Source organism: Eptesicus fuscus, chromosome 6 (assembly GCF_027574615.1).
Source record: "Eptesicus fuscus isolate TK198812 chromosome 6, DD_ASM_mEF_20220401, whole genome shotgun sequence".
In the NCBI taxonomy this organism is placed as follows: domain Eukaryota; kingdom Metazoa; phylum Chordata; class Mammalia; order Chiroptera; family Vespertilionidae; genus Eptesicus; species Eptesicus fuscus.
Window position 1 is genome coordinate 80529561 of NC_072478.1, and position 19004 is coordinate 80548564.

At 37.9% G+C, this 19004-nt stretch overlaps 1 protein-coding gene across 19 annotated transcripts in view; it reads left to right on the plus strand.

Moving 5' to 3' along the window:
- Positions 1 to 19004, plus strand: part of LOC103285685 (protocadherin gamma-C3) — a 141317-nt gene that overhangs the window by 94818 nt on the left and 27495 nt on the right. The window contains exon 1 of one of the 19 annotated variants that reach the window (XM_008141171.3): positions 14800 to 15005. The exons of 17 other annotated variants lie outside the window; for them this stretch is intronic. In XM_008141171.3, the coding sequence (XP_008139393.1) occupies positions 14976 to 15005 (30 nt within the window). In that variant the 5' untranslated portion in view covers positions 14800 to 14975. One more of the 19 variants, XM_008141121.3, reaches the window with a different exon arrangement.

Genomic DNA, 19004 nt, shown 5'->3' on the forward strand with positions numbered 1-19004 from the left:
TGGATATATGGTTAGCATTCTTTTACTCTGATTTCTTCCATTGTGAAAATCCCTTCAGATGGGCAGATCCTTACCAGGCTGAGCATGGTAAGATTCCTGATAGCTCTCCACTGGTATGTTTTGGGGCTCATGGCAGAGCTACCCATGTTTTATTTTTCTTCCTGCTCTCTTTTTCACTATTAAAAACATCCAGCCTGGCTGGTGTGGCTCTGTGGTTGAGCATCAACCTATGAACCAGGGGGTCAAGGTTTGATTCCCTGGTCAGGGCACATGCCAGGGTTGTGGGCTTGGTCCCCAGTGTGGGGCATGCAGGAGGCAGCCAATCAATGCTTCTCTCTCATCATTGATGTTTTTATCCCTCTCTTACCCTCTCTGAAATCAATAAAAGCATATTTAAAAAATAAAACATATCCAGCACCGGCAGAATCTCACTGTTTCTAATTCATGCTCACCACACTCTTCAGACTGGTCCTGGGGCCCAGTTCTTTTCTGCCTCTGGGATTCTGTTTGGGTTAAAATTTATCAGGCATTTTAATTTGTTGTTATTTAAATTTCTTTTACTTGTTAGTATGTTTTCCATGGAAATATTTAAGCTCAGTTTTCTTCACCCTCTGTTTTTGGCTTACAGACAATAACATTTTAGAAAAGAAATGTTTAGGATAAAAAAATGCATAGCAATAATCATAAAGTTGTTGGAAGATTGTATACCAATACACACCTTAAACATCTTATAGAGTCCTCAGTAACCATATTAAAAAGATAATACTGTTTGTTCTATGACTTTCATCTGATATATATTTGTTTCTTTATCAATGTGTTAGCTCTGTTTCCCCAAAATTTTGATGGCCAAAATTTATTTTTTTTCATGCTCGATTTTAAGGCCTGAAACAGTGCTTGATATTGTTAAGCTCTAAATATTTCTTGAATTAATTAACTCAGTAATTAAGCACTTTAAGTTTAAACCAGTAGTGTGGTAGAACTTCTACCATACCTACCAAATGATGGCAGAATTTCTTTTCCCCTAGGGGGGGACAGAAATTTTCCATATTTTGATAGAGAGGTGGATAATATGGATGCATATATTTGCCAAAACACATTGAGTTCACTATATGTAAACAATACTGCAATTAAAAAAAATAAAACATCAGATTCCCTCTACATCCTCATCTTGCCACCAGACTCATCCCCAAGAAGTCACTACTGTTAATATCTGATTACTACAAGCATTTTTGTGTATATATTTACTTAGTCCTAAAATACACAAAATTAGTTTCAGAATTGCTAGACCCATACCAAGGTGATTTCAAGATTTGCTTGCAATTATCTTTTAAACTGAGTGTATATAGTTTAACTGCTTTGTTCAAAGTTATTTGCAGTATTATGTTATCATTTGAGGTTCTTAGTTTCTATTATATGCGATTTTAGAGTTTTTTTACACTCTAAAATTGATTAGAGTTTTGATTAGTATTCTTTCTTGAATATATAAAACATTAACATAATTAAAGTCAAACAATCTTTTAAAGTATATTCAGAAAACTGTCACTCCTTCCCTATCTCTTCTGCCTTATTCATTGCACCCACTGTAGATAACCTATTTCATTACTTTCTGGTTTATCCTCCTTGTGCTTCTTTTTTGCAAGAAAAAATCACATATATTTATATATTCTTATTTCTTCTTCTTTCTTACAAAAGATAACATACTATCCAAGCAGTTCTGGCTTTGAATAGTTATGGTATATACAAATTTCAGTTACCACAGTTTAAATAATACCAGTCTCCTAAAAATAGTTCAAACTTTAGTTATTGTGGTATATGAACTGACTAATGGCATAAAGTGCAAATTTCATTGTTAGCCCTTCAGTCCACAGATTACTTTGCAAATAAAAGTGTTCAACAAATCACAGGGCTTCTTTCAGTCTGTTAGTGTTTTCAGTCTGCATCTGGTACTAAGTTCATGCACAGATAGAAGAGCATGTAGTTATATTGACTTCTTGTCCCCCAGTGATAAACCCACATGAAATTTTATAAAAATGTATAGAGGATTTGACCAACAAAGAAGGAAGTGCAGTCAAGAAACAAAAGTGATAATGCTGTCAGTGAAATTTGAATTAAACATAAGTGGAGTTGCCGAAGTAAAAGCTGACTATGGAATGTTGATGCTGCAGCCTTTGAGAGTCTCTAGCCATGCAGCCAAAGGAGCTTAGTAAAGGTGTACTTAATAACATGGGTGAGGGAAGTGGTTGTGATGAAAAGGATGAAGATATCATAGAAAAAATGGCAACACCAAAATGCACAAAATTGTAACTCAGAAATGTTTCATGCCATTGGAAGTTGATCCAAACTTAGAAAGGAGTATGACAATTTACCAAGGCATAGGAAGAATGCTTGTTCCATATTGTAAATTATAAGATGAGAAGAAGCTAAGTCTTCTTCTTAATAAGTTTCTTACAAGGAAATAAAACCCCTTAATTCTCAGGGGTTCTAATATTTTAGATTATAATGTACTAAATATTTTATTATTTTTTACTTCCCTATAAGAGAGATTTTAATGTTTTCATAAAAATATTTAAAGGTAAAAAAAAATATTTAAAGGTAATGCAACAATCACAATTTCCCCCATCAATTAAGATCACTTTACAGTTTCAGCTTGCACAGTTCATATTTACAGTCTGGACTACCATGAAAAGAGAGAAATGCCTATATGTAGTCTTTTGCACTTTGCTTTTTTAAAAAAATTAATCAGTTTTATTGCAGTATAATTTATATATAATAAAATGTACCTTTAAAATTATACAGCTCAATGAATTTGACAAATATTTGCACCTGTGTAACCACCACTACAATTAAAATATAGACCTTTTCTATAACTTTTAAAAGTTCTCTCATGCCCTTTCACAATCAATTCCCCACATCCCTGGCTCCAGGCAACTACTGGTCTGCTTCCTGTCACTATAAATTAGTTTTGCCTCTTCCAGAATTTCATCTAAATGGAATCTTACAACATGTGCTCTTTTTGTGTTTGCTTCTTTTGCTATTTTTGAAATTCATTCACATTATTGTATGTATTAGTAATTTGTTCCTTTTTATTGCTGAGAGGTATTGCACTGTACAGATATATCACAATTGTGTAGCTATTCACCTATTAGTAGATATTTGGATTGTTCCCAGTTTGGTGTTATTCTGAATTAAGATGATATGAACATTTATGTACAAGTCTTTTGTGGGAATAGTTTTTTTAGTTCTTGAATAAGTATCTAAAAGCATAATTTCTGGGTCATATAATATGGGAAGTATATATTTAGCTTTATAAGAAGCTGTAAAACTATTTTTTAAAGTTGTAATATCACTTTACATTTCCATCAGCAGTGCATGAGAGTTTCATTTGATCCACATCTTCCCCAATGCTTTCTATTGCCAAACTTTTTAATTTTAATCATTCTAGGAATTGTGTAGTACTCTCATTGGGGTTTTAATTTGTGTTTTCTTGTTGACTAAAGATATTGAACATCTTTTAATGTGCTTATTGGCTATTTGTATATCTTCTTCTAGAAGTCTGTTAAGATCTTTTGTCCATTTTTGAGTTATTTGTCATATTAAAATTGAGTTATGAGAGTTTTAAAAAATACATTCTGGATATGAATTCTTTGTCATGTATGTGTTTTGTGGATATTATGACTTGTCTTAAATATGTTTGACTTTTCCTTTTCTTTTTAATGTCTTTTGAAGAACAGAAATTATTATTTTGATAAAGCTCAATTTATTCATTTTTTTCCTTTATAGTTTTTATTTCTTATACCCTATTTAATAAGTCTTTGCCTGTTGTAAAGTTCTGTTGATTTTCTCCTTATTTTCTAGAATTTTTATAGTTTTAATACTTATAATTTGGTATATGATCCATTTTGAGTTGATGCTTATGTATGATATGAGGGTTTCTATATTTCCAAAGGAATATCAAGCTATGCCTTTGGAAAATTTGCTGAGAAGATTATCCTTCCCCATTAAGTAATTGCCAAATTACTTGGCACCTAACTCAAAAATATGTGTCTGTTTTGGGAATCTATATTCTAACACCTATATATCTGTAGCATTATAACAAAGTCTTAAAGTCAGGTAGTGTTAGTTCTCCAACTTTGTTTTCCTTTTCCAAAATTGTTTGGTTTTCTAGCTCTTTTAATTTTCATGTAAATGTTGGTATCATGCTGTCATTTTCTTTAAGAACAAAAGGTTGCATTGATTCTATAACTTCAACTTAGAAAAATTAATGATATTATTGAATTTTTCAATCCATGAACATGGTATATATCTTTATTTACGTAAGCATTCTTTCATTTCTCTAAGCAATGTTTTGTGGTTTTTAGTGTGCAGATTTTCTGTATGTTTTGATAAATTCACTACTTATTTAATGTTTTCTACTATTCTGAATGGCATTAAAATTTTTCATTTTCTAATTGATCATTGCAAGTATATAAAAATACAATTTATTTTTAATTGAATTTATTGAGGTAACATTGGTTATATTGATCTTCTATCGTGGGCCCTTAATGAATTGATTTATGAGTAATATTAGTAAGGTTTTTTGTTTTGTTTTGTTTTGTTTTGTTTTGTAGATCCTTTAGGATTATCTACATGTACAACAAACATGTTTCTGCACACAAAAAAATTACTGTTTTCTTTCTTCCTTTCCAATGTGTATGCCTTTTCTTTCTTTTATTTACTTTGTTGTATTGGTTAGAATTTTCAGAGCAAAATCAAATAGAAATAGTGAGAGTGGACATTCTTGTCTTGTTTCTAGTCTTTTCTGAGGGAAAGCATTTCACTTTCCACCATTAAGTTTCCATAGATACATTTTAGCAAATTGAGGAAGTTTCCTTTATTTCTGGTTTGTTGATAGTTTTTATCATTAATGAATGATAAATTTAGTCAAATGCTTTTTTGCATCTATTGAAATGACCATGTAACTTTTCAATTTTACTTGTTAATATGATAAATTACACAGGTTGAGTTTTAAATGTTTCATCAACTTTGCAATTTTTAAATATACCCTACTTGGTCATCATATTCTAGCCTTTTTATATCATTGGATTCAGTATGCTAATATTATGTAAAATATTTTTGCATGTATGTTTATGAAGGATGTTGGTCTGTAGTTTACTTTTCCTATAATTTCTTTGTCTCATTTTGTTATTAGAGTAACAACTTTTGGTTTCATTGATTTTTCTCTATTTGTTCATTTCATTAATTTCCACTCTCATTTTTATTATTTCTATTCTTGTACCATATTTTATCTATTAATCCATTGATGGACATTTGGGTTGGTTCCAGTCTGGGGATATTGTGAAAAATGTTGCTATGAATATTCGCTACAAGTCTTTGTATGGACATATGTTTTCATTTCTCTTGGGTATATACCTAGGAGCTCAATTTCATTAGTTTCTGCACTTGTATTTATTATTTCCTTGCCTATGCTTGCTTTGGGTTTATTTTGCTCTTCTTTTCCTAGTTTCTTGAGATGTATATGGTTTATTCATTTGAGACCTTTTCTTTTATTGTTAGCGTTATACACTTACCTCTCAGGACTGCTTTAGTTGTATCCTATAAATTTTGATAAGTTGTATTTTCAGTTCAGTGTATTTTTCAATTTCCTTAGAGACTTATTCTTTGAACCATGGGTTATTTAGAAATGTGTTGTTTTATTTCCAAGTATTTAGAGATTTTCCTGTTATCTTTATGCTTTTTATTTTAATTCCAGGATGGTCAAGGCATATATTTTGTGTGATTTTCATTCTGAATTTGTTGAGATGTGTTTTCTGACTCTGGATTTGATCAGAATATGTTCTGTTGTTAGGTGGTATGCTCTATATGTCAATTAGCTCCTATTAGTTAATGGTGTTGTTCATTTCTATATTCTTGTTAGTGATTCTATCAGTTGTTGGTGAAGAATTTTGTCAGTCACTGTTCATTCTATATAATTGTTAGTAGTTCTGTTAATCATTGTCAAGTTGTTGAAGTCTCCAACTTCAACAGTGAGTTTGTCTATTTTACCTTTCAGTTATATCAGGTTTTTTTTCGTGTATTTTGAAGTTTTGTTGTTTGGTATATACATATTTAAGATGGCTATGTCTTCCTGGTGGGTCAACCCTTTTATCATTGCATAATGTCCCTCTTTGTCCCTGATAATTTTCTTTGGATAAACAGGCATTTAATCTTAATACTTGGTAAATTGACCTTTTTGTCATTTTGAAATCTCTTTCTTTTTCTCTGCTAATATATCTTGTCTGAAGGTCTACTTTCTATGATATTAACATAGCCACTCAATTTTCTTATAATTAGTGTTTGCATAACATATGTTTTCCTTTATATATAAAATACATTTTCTGTAGACAGGATACAGTTGGGTCTTACTTTTTATTCATCTGTTACTTTTAGTTGGAATGTTCAGACCACTTACATTTAATCTAATATTGATTATTTCCATCATCTTGCTTTGTTTTCTCCTTATCCATCAGGTATTTTTCTTTCATATTTTTCCATCTTATTTAGATTGAGTATTGTTTCATATTTAATTTGTCTCTGATATTAGTTTATTAGATACCTTCTTCCATTTTTAAGTAGTTGTTCTAGGGTTTACACTATGCACTTTTAACTTATCACAATAATACAATTCACATTAGGTATAGAACTTCATTTGCATATCTATGAAGTATTCTTTAACATTTCTCTTCTCTGTTTTTGTGTGCTATTGTCACACATTTTACTTCTGCATATATTTTAAGCTCCACAATATGTTATTTTGCTTTAACTAATTAATTATCTTTTAAAGAAATTCAAAAGTGAGAAGAAAGGTCTTTAATATGTAACCTACATTTTTATTATTTCTATCACTAATTTCTTTACTTAGATCCAAATTTCCATCTGATGTCATTTTCCTTCAGACTAAAGAACTTCTTTTAATGTTTCTAACAATATAAATCTGCTGGTTGCAAATTTTCTTTGTTTTTGTTTGTCTAAAAAGAAATCTTTATTTTACCTTCATTTTTGAGAGATACTTTTGCTGGATATAAAATTCTAGGCTGACAAGTTTTTTTCTTTCAGCACTTTAAAGATATTGTTCCTCTCTCTCTTCTGTCCTACATTGTTTCTGATTAGAAGTCTATAATATTTTTTATCTTTGTTCCCCATTACTTAATGCTTTTTTTCTTCTAACTACTTATAAAATTTTATCTTTATCAGTGGCTTTCAAAAATTTAATTATGATGGACTTTAGTATGTTTTCCTTTATGTTTATCCTACTTGGGATTCATAGACCTTCTTGATTCTGTAGGTCCATAATTTTCTTTAAGCTTAGGAATTTTGGGGCTATATTTATTCAAATGTTATTTATCACACTCACATACAATTATGATACTTCAATTTCACATATATAAGACCACTTGATATCTTCCCACAGGTTGCTGAATCTATGTTCATTTCTTAAAATTTATTTCAGTCTGGATAGTCTCTGTTGTTATATCTGAAAGTTCAGTGATCTTTTCTTTCACACTGTTTAGTTTACTGCTATTCCTGTCTAGTGATGTTTTCATTTCAATATTGTTCACTTCTAGAAGTTCAATTTAATTCTTTCATTTCATTCCATTTTTCTCATTATGTATCATGTTTTCCTTTAAATCCTTGGTAACGTTTATAGTAGCTGTTTTAAAGTCTGTCTGCTAATTCATCAACTCTGCCATTTCTAGTCCTGATTTTCTTCCTGGTTTTAGGTCATAATTTTCTGTTTATTTGCATGTCTAGTAATGTGGATGGTTTTTTGTTTGTTTGGATGGCAGACATTGTAAATGTTACATTGTTTTGGTTTTTTTAATATATTTTATTGATTTTTCACAGAGAGGAAGGGAGAGGGATAGAGTTAGAAACATCTATTAGCTGCCTCCCGCACACCCCCCACTGGGGATGTGCCCGAAACCATGGTACATGTCCTTGACCAGAATCGCACCTGGGACCCTTCAGTCCACAGGCCGACGCTCTATCCACTGAGCCAAACCAGTCAGGGCTACATTGTTAAATCTTTGTATTTTGTTGTCTTTCTTTAAGAAATATGGAAGGTTTTTAAGTTATTTGCAGATCAGGTTGATCTTTTAAAGGCTTGTTTATAAGCTTTGTTAGGACAGGTTTATAAACCCTTTTGCCTTGAGCTAGTTTAGACCTGCTGCTAAGTTGTGACTTTTTTTATTTCTTGGAGTGTTCAGCAGGGTCTCTGTATTCTAGTTAAATAGAATTCAAATATTTCCCATCCCTGTGGGAATTCCAGGAATTCTTCAGCTAATAGCTCCCTTGACAGTTGTTCTTTGCTCAGCTTCAAAAGAATGTCAGTCTATGTACGCTCAGATTATCATTCATCCAGACTCAAGGGATTCCTTATCCAAATATCTGGAGTTCTTTGTGTAGCTCCATTCTCTCTGGTGTTCTGTCCCACAAATTCTGGATGCCTTAGTTTCTCCAAATTCTAATTTCTACCCCTCAACTTAGCAAGGCCACTGTTATTCTTGGATTTTTCCTTTCCTGTCCCATTGTCTGAAATTTGCCTCCAGGCAAAACAAAATAACAGATCCTAGAACTCGCCATATTTGCTTCACTTCACTCAGTTTTGCATTCTTTTTGAGCAAATGTCTAAAAACATTTTTTCCATATTTTCATCAATCTTCTAGTTATTTATAGTGGTATGGCTAATGCCACGTGGTCAAAAGCAAAAATCTTCACTTTGTTTTTTGCACTAACAATATATCCTGGAAATCTTCTATATCAATTTATAGATATCTTTGTTGTTCTTTTTTTAAATATGTAGCTTTATAAAACTCCATTGTATGCATACATATCATAGTCTATTCAACCGCATACATATCATAGTCTATTCAACCAATCTGTAGTTTGTCATTTAGGTAGTTTCCAATCTTTTTTGCAGTTACATATAATTTTGTAATGAATAACCTGGTACATATGTATTTTCATAATTTTATGGTATATATTTAGGGTAAATTCCTAAAACTGTGATTGTTAGGTCATAGGCTAAATATCAGATATAACTATTTCCTTCCATATGGTTTGTAACATTTTGCATACAACAAATAGGTGAGAATGTTATTTTTTCCAAATCATTGCCTACAGAGTATGTGTCAAGCTTTTACATTTTTGCCAATCTGATCAGTAAAAAACCTAAAATTAGTTTTAATTAGAATTTTTTCATTATGATTGACATTAAACACCTTTTCATATGTTTAAAAGTCAGTTTATCTCCTTTTAAAGTTTGTCTATTCCTGTCTTATGTTCGTTTTTCTATCATATTTTTGTATTTCATCCTAAAATGTTAAGTGATTTAGGTAGAAATATTAGCTCTTTGTCCAAGATACAAGTTGCAAGTATTTTTTGCATTCATTTGCCTTTCACCTTTGTTTATGGTATTTTTTTGTAGTGCAACCCTTATTCACTTTTATTTTTATGTAATCAAATGAATCAGTCTTTTCTTGTATTGCATTTAGGTTTAGAGTCAAAGTTAGAAAGCCTTGTTATACACTGAGGATATAGAAAACTTTATCAATTTTCTTCTAGGACTTGTATGGGTTTTTTTGGTCTTTACTTCTAGATTCTTGATCTATATGAACTTTATCCTTATGTGTGTTGAGGTTGGAACTAATTTTATCTTTTTTTTTTCTGTGTGGCTATCTAGTTGTCCCAATACCATTTATTAAAAACTTCATCTTTTCCCCAGTGATTTGAAATAGCATCTTTATCATATACCAAACTTCTGTATTGCCAGAAGGTTTTAATGATCAGAAAGCCATACTTCTTTCTCACTCAAAGTTATCATTATATATTTATATGAAGTACTTAATTTATAAAAAATAAACAAACAAATTTAACCATACAAGGCTATCTATTTGAGGAGACCTGATCATAATTTAGATAACAATATAATAACAGCATGCTTGGGAAAGATTAAGAAATTCTATCTCTCTAAGGAGAATTTAGGTCTCTTGGGAGATTTTCATGTGGACAAATTTAGTAGTCTTTTGTAGGTAGTTTCCTGGCATACCTAAGCTTTGTGATATAATAAGCAACAAGAAAGTACTAATGTGATCAAGACTAAAAAAAGAATAGCACTCAAATGGGAGAAGCAAACATTTTTGTCTTAAATTTTGACCTCTAAAATCATTGACTGTACTTCCAAAATATTTTATAATTTTTTCTTGTCCTAAGGGTAGATAAAATGGGTCTTAAACATTTATTCTTAATATCATAGATCATCTTTTAAAATCCTAACATACAAAAAAATTTCACACACATAAACTTCAGATATATATTAAGACTAAACCATCCAGCTTCTTCACCAACCCTTGAATCTCTCACCTGTCTAAATTGTGATACATGTTTGATTGATCTATTGGTTGATCTGTTTTTATGCCATTTCTCCTAAAATGATCACTTAATTTGACCTTAGGATGTTCCTTAAATAGGCAAATTAGATTATGTTGAAAGATTATTAGATGATACTTAGGATTTTAAGGGGATAATACATATATTTTTCCTTGAATGCAGTAATTTAACAGGATCATGAGTAGGCTTTTCTGATATGACTGACCCTCTGGGATCAATATTAGGTAATATTTGTGGAGACCTTCCTCTGTGCTAGGCAAGGCCAGCGTCATGGGCATGTGAACTGTGCAGTCACACTGGCCCCATACTTAGAAGGGCCCTGCACTTGGGTTAATGCTCTACTGTCACCATCTTGAAATTCTTAATTTTTATTTTGCATTAATCCCACAAATTATGTAGCCAGTCCTGGTGGCAAGCACTACATTTATCAAGGAGAGTATATAATTTAACTTACATTTTTTGCAAGATCCCTCAGATCTCTGCATGTGAAATAGAATTTAGGGAAAACAAAAGAGGAAATAAGACCAGAGAGGAAGCTATAACAGTATTTAAGGTAGTTTTGACTCACGAAGTGGCTGTAGAGAGAGAGAGTAATTGACACATTCAAATATATTTTGGAGGTAGTAAGCATTGGCATGAACTAGTAATGATGGAACTAGTAATGGGGGTGTGGGAAAAGATGTTAAGAATGATTTAGGAATTTTTGACTGGGCTACCAGGGCCCCTTATTAGACGAAAAAGGTTCAAGAAAGAACAGGTTTGAGGGTGTAGTTAAGAATTGGGTTGGACGTTAAGCTAAGTGAAAGAAGCCAGATTCAGAAGACTATATATTTTATAATTCAATTTTTATGAAAACTTCCAGAAAAGGCAATACTACATAGAAAGTAGATAAGTGGCTGCCTGAGGCTGGGGGACTGACTGCAGACAGGCATACGGAAACTTTTGGGGGTGATAGGAGTATTCTAAAACTGGATTGTGGTATTGGTTGCATAGCTATATACATTTACCAAAAATCATTGATTGTCTAGGTGACCTCTATGGTAAGTATAAAGCTGTTAAAAGATTAAAATAAAAGATTAAGATGCCTGTGGTTATGTCAAGGAGTACTATTATTATTTCCATTTTACAGATCAAGAAAATAAAAGAGAAGTTAAAAATAAAACCTTCATGGTTACATAGCTACTAAGTGTAATATCCAGTATTGGAACTCAAGTCTTCTGGACACTACAGTCTCGCTCTTGATCACTATAATACATTTACTTTCTATTTAAAAGTTATATTATGTTCGTGCATCTCATTGATTGGAGGCTCTCTTAAAATCCTAAGACAAAGAGAAAAGAAGCTAGAGACTGGAAAATTGTATTGGTCCTATAAACTGGTGCCTTCATTTCCCCTGGATATAGGTGACACAGCAAGTTATGCCATCTTTATTTATCTCCAGTGAGTGATATTAGCACACCTCACTTTGGTTCTTTGGCAAACTATGTTTCCTCTTTCAAATTATTATGTTAAGGAATAGTTTCATTAGGCCATCTGGTAGCTTAAAAGAGTAGCTGTATCTTCCAAAAATGTTTATAGATGCACATAAATGAATATATATATTCCTTGGTACATTTTATTATTGCTATGCCATTAGCATGATGATTGCTATATTAATAAGCATTACTAGTAAGTACAGGGAAATGCTGGTCAAAGAGAACAAACTTTCAGTTATAAGATGAATAAGTTCTGGGAATCTAATGTATAGTATGGTAACTATAGTTAACAGTACTATATTATATACTTGAAATTTGCTGAGAGAATAGATCTTAAATGTTCTTAACACATACACACAATGGTAACTAGGTGAGGTGATGAATGTGTTAACTATATTATAATCATTTCATTATATATACATATATTAAATCATCACTCATATACCTTAAATTTATACAATTTTATTTGTCAGTTATACTTCAATAAAGCTAGGATGGGGGAAGTATTAAGTGTCCACTGTAGTAGACACCAGGGATAAAAGTGATAATCAAAACAGGCATGGTCTCTGCCCTCCTGCAGCTTTAAACATTTTTTTTCTTAGCCGAAGAGATAGGCATTATGCTAAAACAAAAAACTAATTACAAACATTTTAATTGTGCTAGGTTCAACAAAGGAAAATATAAGGTGCTCTGACAGAGCATAACAAAGGATTCTGGTTTTAAATGGGTCTAAGGGACAACCTCTGTTAGGAAATAACATTTAAACTGAGACCTGACAGATTTGTAGAAATTAAAGCAAAGGCAGGGAAGGGAAAGAAGCTTTCTTAGGCGAGGAATAGTCTGTGTGAAGGCTTTGGGGCACTAACGAGCTTGGCTGATGGCCACACTGAAAGCAGAGCTAGAAATATCAGAGAAGAAGACATGAAACTTGGATACTATGCGAAGGATTTGGTATTTTATTTCAAGAGCAGTGAGATGCTCCTGAGGATGTTTGAGTTGAAGACTCATGATCCAATTAAAATGTTAAGATCATTCTGGCTACTGTGAAGAATAGATCCAAGAGAGTTCTGCTGGCTTATGAAGAGGTCTTAGGAAAACTGTGTGCCTTATGAATGGGAAAACAACTTCAACCTTTTAAACTAGTTTTAAAAAGAAATGTTGCCAATTAAGTGATAGTGAATGGAAAAAATGATTGAAAAATCAGTTTATCTCTGAATAACCCTCTAGATCAGTGCTTCTCAAACTTTAATGTACGCTCATATCACCCAGGTAGTTTGTTAAATTCAAATTCTGGTTCTGTAGGTCTGAAGTGGGGCGTTTCTGCATTTCTAAGAAACTCCCAGATGATGCCTATGCCATTGGTCCTTGACTCACACTTTGAGTAGCAAGTGACTGGACTATATTCTCAGTTATAAGTATATTCCATAGGATATATTCTATCTTTTAATGCCTCGGGGCCTTCTTGTGATCTAGCCAATTGTCAAACTTGAGTATTCAAAACTGGGGGTTTTAAGAGATGAATTGAAGTATTCAGGACATAGAGAAACAGGTCAAATATGGCCTTTCATCTCTTCAATAAATATTCTATATATACTTATTTCCTATCTACCTATCTAACCTGTCTGCCTACCTCTCTGCCTCAAGGTTCAGTTACACTTCAGCAAGAACTTTGTGCAATCAAAGTAATGTCCTAGACAATAGAATGGTATGTGAGGCTCTAAAATGTTACCTCTAATGGGGTGATTTGCATCATAAATTGAAGCTGACTCTGTGCCAGTCATTTTACCTGCCTCATTCATTTAGTAGATAGGAACTCAGGAACCCTTAGAGGGTAGTTTATTGTCCAAAGATATACAACTCAGCTCTGACTGATTCATACCTGGCTCTCTTATTCATTATCCTAATCGTTGCTGTTTTGTTTGTTTAGTAACTACCGTCTTAAATATGGAAAACTCGAGGCTCTTTATTCTGTGGGTAAAGGCTTTGTGTTTCTCTAAAGACTTTGTGGAGCTTTGTAACCATATCACAATCATTTTATAAATGTCTCAAGTGGTAAATAAGTCTGCCCCCTCTTTGTGGGGAGAGGTGTTGTCCTTTATGAGCAATGAACTTCTCTTTGTGGCATACGAACCCAAGTTCTTGGGAAACACATTTGTCAAGTGAAGGGAAATATTTGAGATTATGCTCTATGGTTGATATTATCCTCATTGGGGAAAAAACGGTAGGAAATTTCACATTGCTCCCTGGGAAATGAGAGCTAAACAATATCTAGTTTTAAAAGAAATCCGCACTGAGTTTTAAAATTCCATAAAACCGAGTTAAACCAGCTGAAAGTAGTAGGTCCTGTCTTGCTTTACTGAGGGAGTGACAGGGAATTCTAAAGTCTCCTTTGGTAACAGGTAAAACTGCAATTATTAGCATCTCCATAGAAATGCTAAATTACTCCTTACTAATAGAGTCCGGCTAAATAGGTTTTACTCCACCTCCAACAAACCAAATTTGTTGGTGTTTCTCCAGACAGCATTGTATCGAGTTTTTTGTTGTTGTTGTTGTTTGGTTTGATCCTCCCCCTCCCCCCCCCCCCCCCCTTCTTGCGATTAAAGACAGCCATTAAAATGTTTAATAGACCTGGGTTTGGCTTGAAGACTTGCAGAAGGGCCAGCTTCGTCGCCCTGCAATTGGCTTTCCAGGCTCAGTTAGGTTTCCGATGTAGGGATACTGCCAAGGCGCTTTGGCCGTAAACTTTGGAAGTAAGCCAAAGGAAAGTGAAGTTCCTGGCGCTACGCGCTCGTCCCGCTCCGAGCGCCCCGCGCTAGCGCATTCTTCGTGCAGTTATTGGCTGGGACTCTGCGCGCCGCTGTCGGCCAATGAAGACGCTGGAGATCGGGCCCGGGCCCGTCCCCTCTCGGCGCCCCGGGATGAGGCAGAGACTGAACAGCCGACGAGCAAATCAAAGGCATCTAGAAAGCCATGTCAGACTCGGCGCCCAGCGCTCAAGCGCTAACCCGCTGAAAGTTTCTCAGCGAAGACGCCAGGACGACCTGGACCCCGCGAAGAGAACTGCCTTTGAGTGCGATGGTCCCAGAGGCCTGGAGGAGCGGACTGGTAAGCACCGGGAGAGCGGTGGGAGTTCTGCTTCTGCTTGGTGCCTTGCACAGGGCTTCCGCCGTCATTCGCTATGAGGTCCTGGAGGAAAGAGAGAAGGGTTTTGCGGTGGGCAACGTGGTCGCGGACCTTGGCTTGGATCTCGGGAGCCTGTCAGCTCGCAGGCTCCGGGTGGTGTCCGGAGCTAGCCGAAGATTCTTTGAGGTGAACCGGGAGAGCGGGGAGATGTTCGTGAACGACCGCCTGGATCGAGAGGAGCTTTGTGGGACACTGCCCTCCTGCACCGTAACTCTGGAGCTGGTGGTGGACACTCCACTTGAGCTGTTCAGCGCGGAAGTGGTGATCCAGGATATCAACGACAACAATCCCGCTTTCCCTACCCGGGAGATGAAACTGGAGATCAGTGAGGCTGTGGCGCCGGGCACGCGCTTTCCGCTGGAGAGCGCGCACGACCCCGATGTAGGAAGCAACTCCTTGCAAACCTACGAGCTGAGCCGAAACGAGTACTTTGCGCTTCGGGTGCAGACGCGGGAGGACAGCACCAAGTACGCGGAGCTGGTGCTGGAGCGCGCCCTGGACCGGGAGCGAGAGCCCAGTCTCCAGCTGGTGCTCACGGCGGTGGACGGAGGCAGCCCGGCTCGCTCCGCCAGCCTGCCCATTCGCATCGCCGTGCTGGACGCGAATGACAACGCGCCCTCCTTCAACCAGTCCCTGTATCGGGCGCGCGTCCCGGAGGATGCGCCCCCCGGTACTCGCGTGGTGCAAGTCCGTGCAACCGACCTGGATGAAGGCCCCAACGGTGAGATCGTGTACTCCTTCGGCAGCCACAACCGCGCCGGCGTGCGGGAGCTCTTCTCCTTAGACCTGGTGACCGGGGTGCTGACCATCAAGGGTCGACTGGACTTCGAAGACACGAAGCTCCACGAGATTTACATCCAGGCCAAAGACAAGGGCGCCAATCCGGAAGGAACGCATTGCAAAGTTTTGGTAGAGGTTGTGGACGTGAATGACAACGCCCCGGAGATCACGGTCACTTCCGTGTACAGCCCCGTCCCGGAGGATGCCCCTCTGGGAACTGTCATCGCCTTGCTCAGCGTGACTGACCTGGATGCTGGGGACAATGGGCTGGTGACTTGCGCGATTCCGCCGGGGCTCCCCTTCAGCCTCACTTCTTCCCTCAAGAATTACTTCACTTTGAAAACCAGCGCAGCCCTGGATCGGGAGACGGTGCCTGAATACAACCTCAGCATCACTGCCCGAGATGCCGGAGCCCCTGCCCTCTCAGCCCTGACCACGGTCCGGGTGCAAGTGTCCGACATCAACGACAACCCTCCGCAATCGGCTCAACCTTCCTATGACGTCTACGTGGAGGAAAACAACCTCCCCGGGGTCCCGATACTAAACCTAAGTGTCTGGGACCCCGACGCCCCGCAGAATGCTCGCCTTTCCTTCTTCCTCTTGGAGCAAGGAGCGGAAGCTGGGCTCGTGGGTCGCTTTTTCACGATACACCGTGACAGTGGCGTGGTGTCCACCTTAGTGCCCCTGGACTACGAGGATCGGCGCGAGTTCGAATTAACAGCCCATGTCAGCGATGGGGGCACTCCCGCCCTGACCACCAACATCAGCGTGAACGTATTTGTCACCGATCGCAATGACAACGCCCCCCAGGTCCTGTACCCCCGGCCTGGCCGGAGCTCCGTGGAGATGCTGTCCCGAGGTACCGCGGCTGGCCACGTGGTCACTCGGGTGGTAGGCTGGGACCCGGATGCAGGAAACAACGCCTGGCTCTCCTACAGCCTCTTGGGAGCCCCCAACCAGAGCCTCTTTGCCGTGGGGCTTCACACAGGTCAAGTCAGCACTGCCCGCCCCGTCCAGGACACGGACCTGCCCAGGCAAACTCTCACGGTCCTGATCAAAGACAACGGGGAGCCCTCGCTGTCCACCACCGCCACCCTGACCGTGTCTGTCACCGAGGAATCTCCCGAAGCCCGGGCGGAGTTCCCCTCGGGCTCCGCCCCTGGGGAGCAGAATAAAAACCTCACCTTTTATCTACTCCTCTCTCTAATCCTGGTCTCCGTGGGGTTCGCAGTCACAGTGCTGGGAGTGATAATATTCAAAGTTTACAAGTGGAAACAGTCCAGGGACTTGTACCGAGCCCCCGTGAGCTCCCTGTACCGAACGCCAGGGCCCTCTCTGCACGCGGACGCCGTGCGGGGCGGCCTGGGGCCGCCGCACCTTTACCACCAGGTGTACCTCACCACGGACTCCCGCCGCAGCGACCCGCTGCTCAAGAAACCCGGGGCTGCCAGCCCTCTGGCCAGCTGCCAGAACACGCTGCGGAGCTGCGATCCAGTGTTCTATAGGCAGGTGTTGGGTGCAGAGAGCTCCCCTCCCGGACAGGTAAGGGTTAGCAACTCATCCTGGACCAATACTCATGCTTTCTGATTCCTGCTCTGTGTTGGGGAAGGCATGGAGCCATTTGGGGGTTTTGTTTTTAGTGATGAAGATGTCTTCCTAATGATGCATCCACATTTTCACCTGGCCCTTCCAAGATCAAGCGGTATGTCTTTGCAAAGGGAATGGCCTGGCCGGAGTGTGGTTTGTGGTCACTCACAGTGTGGAGTTAATGGACTCACCTGTGGACCCAACTCACACCCTCAGCACTTGCTTGCCATAACAACTAACCAATCTTGCTAAACTATAACCCAAGATCTCAGCACTCAGAGTTTAGCTTGGTGTCATTTGCACTGGGAACAAGCTACTGTATACCTCTAACCAGTGGCGGCTGCTAGGAATATAAAACTTTATATTCATCTGCATTACAGCTAATAGTTTGCTGGTAATTTTCCTCTGCCTACACAGATCCTGTCTCATTCTTAGATAATTTTCTATGAAAGTAATAAAATTCTAGGCATCCTTTACATTTTATTTCAAGCACACTCCTAGAAATGATGTGCACATTACTTATAACCTATTTTTGTTATAATAGTGATCCATGTGTGTTACAGAAATTTTGGAAAATAGAGAAATTTATAAAGAAAAATTAAAACTAACTGTAATCCCCAAATCCAAGGGTGACCACCACCTATACTAATAAAGCCTAGGTGGCATCTCACCCTCGCGTCATCACAAGATGGCCACCCCCATGTCGTCACAAGATGGCTGCCACAAGATGGCTGGCAGGGGAGGGCAGTTGTGGGAGATCAGACCAGCTGGGGAGGGCAGTTGGGGGCGATCGGGCCTGCAGGGGAGGGCAGTTGGGGGCAATCGGGCTGGCAGGGGAGCAGATAGGCGTCAATCAAGCTGGCAGGCAAAAGCGGTTAGGGGCAATCAGGCAGGCAGGCAGGCAGGCAGGAGAGCGGTTAGGAGCCAGCAGTCCCAGATTGTGAGAGGGATGTCTGACTGCTGGTTTAGGGGATCGGGCCTAAACTGGCAGTCGGACATCTCCCGAGGGGTCCCAGATTGGAGAGGGTGCAGCCTGGGCTGAGGGACACCCCCGCCCTCCAGTGCACAAATTTTGTGCACCGGGCCTCTAGTTAATTACAAAAGTAAAAGTAATCATTTACTTTGAAAAGAAATCCAGACAATCCAAGACACCATAAAGTACAAAATTAAAGTTTTTCTATATCCCCCTGTAATTCCCCATCCTTCCAACATTATTTTCTTATATATACACATAATGTGAACGGTCGGTAAATTCATATCCTAAGGAAGGCAACACTTTCATTTATTCAGGATGATGTGTAGATGACTGTAAGGGATTTGTCTTGGAGTGAAACTTACACTTCCAATGGTGAGAGAGCCACAATTTTATTACTAATAAGTGTATAATTGCTGTCAACCTTGGATCTGGCAGTTAGACAAATGAGGCTCCGCCACTTACCAACTAGGAGTCCTTGGCCAAGTTAATCTTTGTAAGCCTGTTTCTCATATCCAAAAAGGAAATAGCAAGGGTCTTATAAGATTAGTGCATGATATAATGTATGCACACTGCCTGGT